At 45.9% G+C, this 2,321-nt stretch overlaps 1 protein-coding gene across 1 annotated transcript in view; it reads left to right on the forward strand.

Moving 5' to 3' along the window:
• Positions 1–283: 283 nt before the first annotated feature.
• BBS7 (Bardet-Biedl syndrome 7) overlaps positions 284–2,321 on the forward strand; it is a 24,263-nt gene continuing 22,225 nt past the window's right edge. Inside the window, exon 1 of the mRNA XM_042470346.1 lies at positions 284–452. Coding sequence (XP_042326280.1) covers positions 417–452 — 36 coding nt within the window. The 5' untranslated portion in view covers positions 284–416. The remainder of the gene's footprint in view (positions 453–2,321) is intronic.

Genomic DNA, 2,321 nt, shown 5'->3' on the forward strand with positions numbered 1-2,321 from the left:
AGGCTGAGAGAGTGTGACTTGCTCAAGGTCCCCCAGGGGGTTTCAGCCTCCTTCCTCAGAGACTTCACTCTCAATTAGGACAGCGGCCCTAGTTGCATGGCCTCCTTTGGAGGCTTTATCTCCCTCCTCAACCTCCCCGTTCGGGACTCTCAGTAGGGAGAGGGGGGGAAATCATTCCTCTAGATTGACGTCTCCTCGTCCAATCACAGGGCACGTTCAAAGGAGAGCCCGCCCCTCCGCTCCGCTCCGCGCCCAATAGAAATCCAGAGGCGGCCTCGTCACCATGGTAACGCAGGAGCTGGCGGTGAAGAAGATGAAGAAGAACTAGGCCTCTGTTGTGTTTGTTTCGGTCGGAGGACACTTTTAGGGCCTTTGGGCTCCTGAGGGGAAATTTGCCCTTGTGACGCTTCGCCATCATGGACCTAAGCCTGAACAGAGTGGATTATCTCCAGGTGAGAAGGGAGGGAGGCGTGGGCCATTCACAGCTCTTCCACACGCAGAAATAAAGCAGTTTCATACCACTTTAACTGCAAGGACTGTATTCTACACAATCCTGGGATTCGTAGTTTGGAAACTGCTTTATTCGTGTGCTTTGCTTCTTTTGGGGAAAGCGCTTTACCTTTTGAAGACAGCAAAGCAGAGAAGCTTTTCCAAGGGAGGAGAGAGCGGAGCCTCCAGGCCCTTCCTGGCTCCCCTCCTGGACAGAACTAACCCCATGGGGAATGTTTGGGTTTAGCCATGAGGGAGCGACACGTCCATCCTCCTGTTGCTTTGAAACAATTAAATGCATCACATTAAGTCCAGCATCAACGGAGATGAAGGGTTCTGCACCTGTTGCATAGGATGCATCTACACTGTAGAAGGAGTGCAGCTTGACACCATTTTAAGTGCTGTGGAATCCTGGGATTGGTGGCTTAACAGGGCCTTTCATTGGCACTCCATGAAACTACACGTTTTGTTGGATGAAGCCAGGGCAGTTAAAGTGGTGTCAAACTGCCTTACTTCTACAGTTTAGCTGCACCCATAGAAACCAGATCTTGAACTTCTGGGGTGAAGAAGTGCCAGTGTTGCTGCCAAGTTCACAGACCTTTTGAGGGAGCCAGCTGTTTGTCCATATCCTTGGCTTCCCTTGCAGTCTCTGTGTTGAGGTAAAGGCAAGTATTTTGCGTAAGTTAACTGTTGCTTTTGTGTGTGTGTGGGTTTGTGGTATTTCGTTAAAGAACCCTTCCCAAAACCTAGGTAAACTCGCTGTGAATTACTGGCAGCATATAGAAAAGGATATAGATCCTGTTAGTATTAGCAGTTCTCTGTCTGGAAGCAACTGTAGGTTCATGTTGCATTCTAGCAAATGTGTTTCTTATGGCTGGTGATGGTTTTTGGAAGCAGTTTTATTTTAAGCAGTTTAAGCAGCTGGAAGTATTACACCCGGGTCCTATTAAAGTTTAAATCAGAAGTTAGGCACCAAGGATATCAATGAGACATACTCTCAAGTTAAGGCTAGACAAACTCCAAGTACTGGGACTTTAACTTTCTATCTTTTATTTCAGCGTGATTCCAGTTCTCTTTAAAGCTGGCTGTGAAGAAGGAGAGTAAAGCTGGCCAATTCAGTATGCCAGCTCTGTATGCGCTTTGCTTTAATAAAATATACAGTACTCAGTTCTTTGACAGAACAGTTGAGAGACTCACCACCAGTATGGAGTTAAATACCAACATCCTCTTATAGATGGCCTTCTTATATAAGAGGTTTGCTATCTCAGTTGTGTGAGCCGTTCTTATTCCCCTAAGCATCCTTACAATGAGCCTGTTTTTACTTTGTCTATTGTCAGTGTTGACGTTCTCCTTCCTATGCATGGAAACCTTGTTCATTTCTGTCCAGGCATCTCCTTTTTCTTACAGATGTTCAGAGGTCAGTTCTCTCCACTGTCTTCTTTATCACACCAGCTTTTCTTCTTGGGAGATGGAACAGAAATTATTTGTCCCTCTGTGTGTGTCTTGTGGGCCCTCAAGTCATTTTCTGCTTCATGGTGACCCCAAAGTGAACTTATCATGAGGTTTCCTTGGCAAGATTTGGTCAGAGGAGGTTTGCCATTGCCTTCCCCTGAGACTGTTGGTTTCATGGATGAGCAAGAGTTGAATTCTGGTCTCCAGAGTCATAGTCCAATGCTCAAACCACTAAGTCATGCTGCCTGCCTTTAGAAGTCTGTCTACACTGTTGATTTTTGCCCTGCTCATTCTTAGGCAATTGCTGTTTGTTAAGAGTGGATCATATTCACCTTGATTAAATCTTACATCCGTTTGATTGAATTCTTTATTCATTGGTG

The sequence above is a fragment of the Sceloporus undulatus genome, chromosome 5 (assembly GCF_019175285.1).
Source record: "Sceloporus undulatus isolate JIND9_A2432 ecotype Alabama chromosome 5, SceUnd_v1.1, whole genome shotgun sequence".
NCBI lineage: Eukaryota > Metazoa > Chordata > Lepidosauria > Squamata > Phrynosomatidae > Sceloporus > Sceloporus undulatus.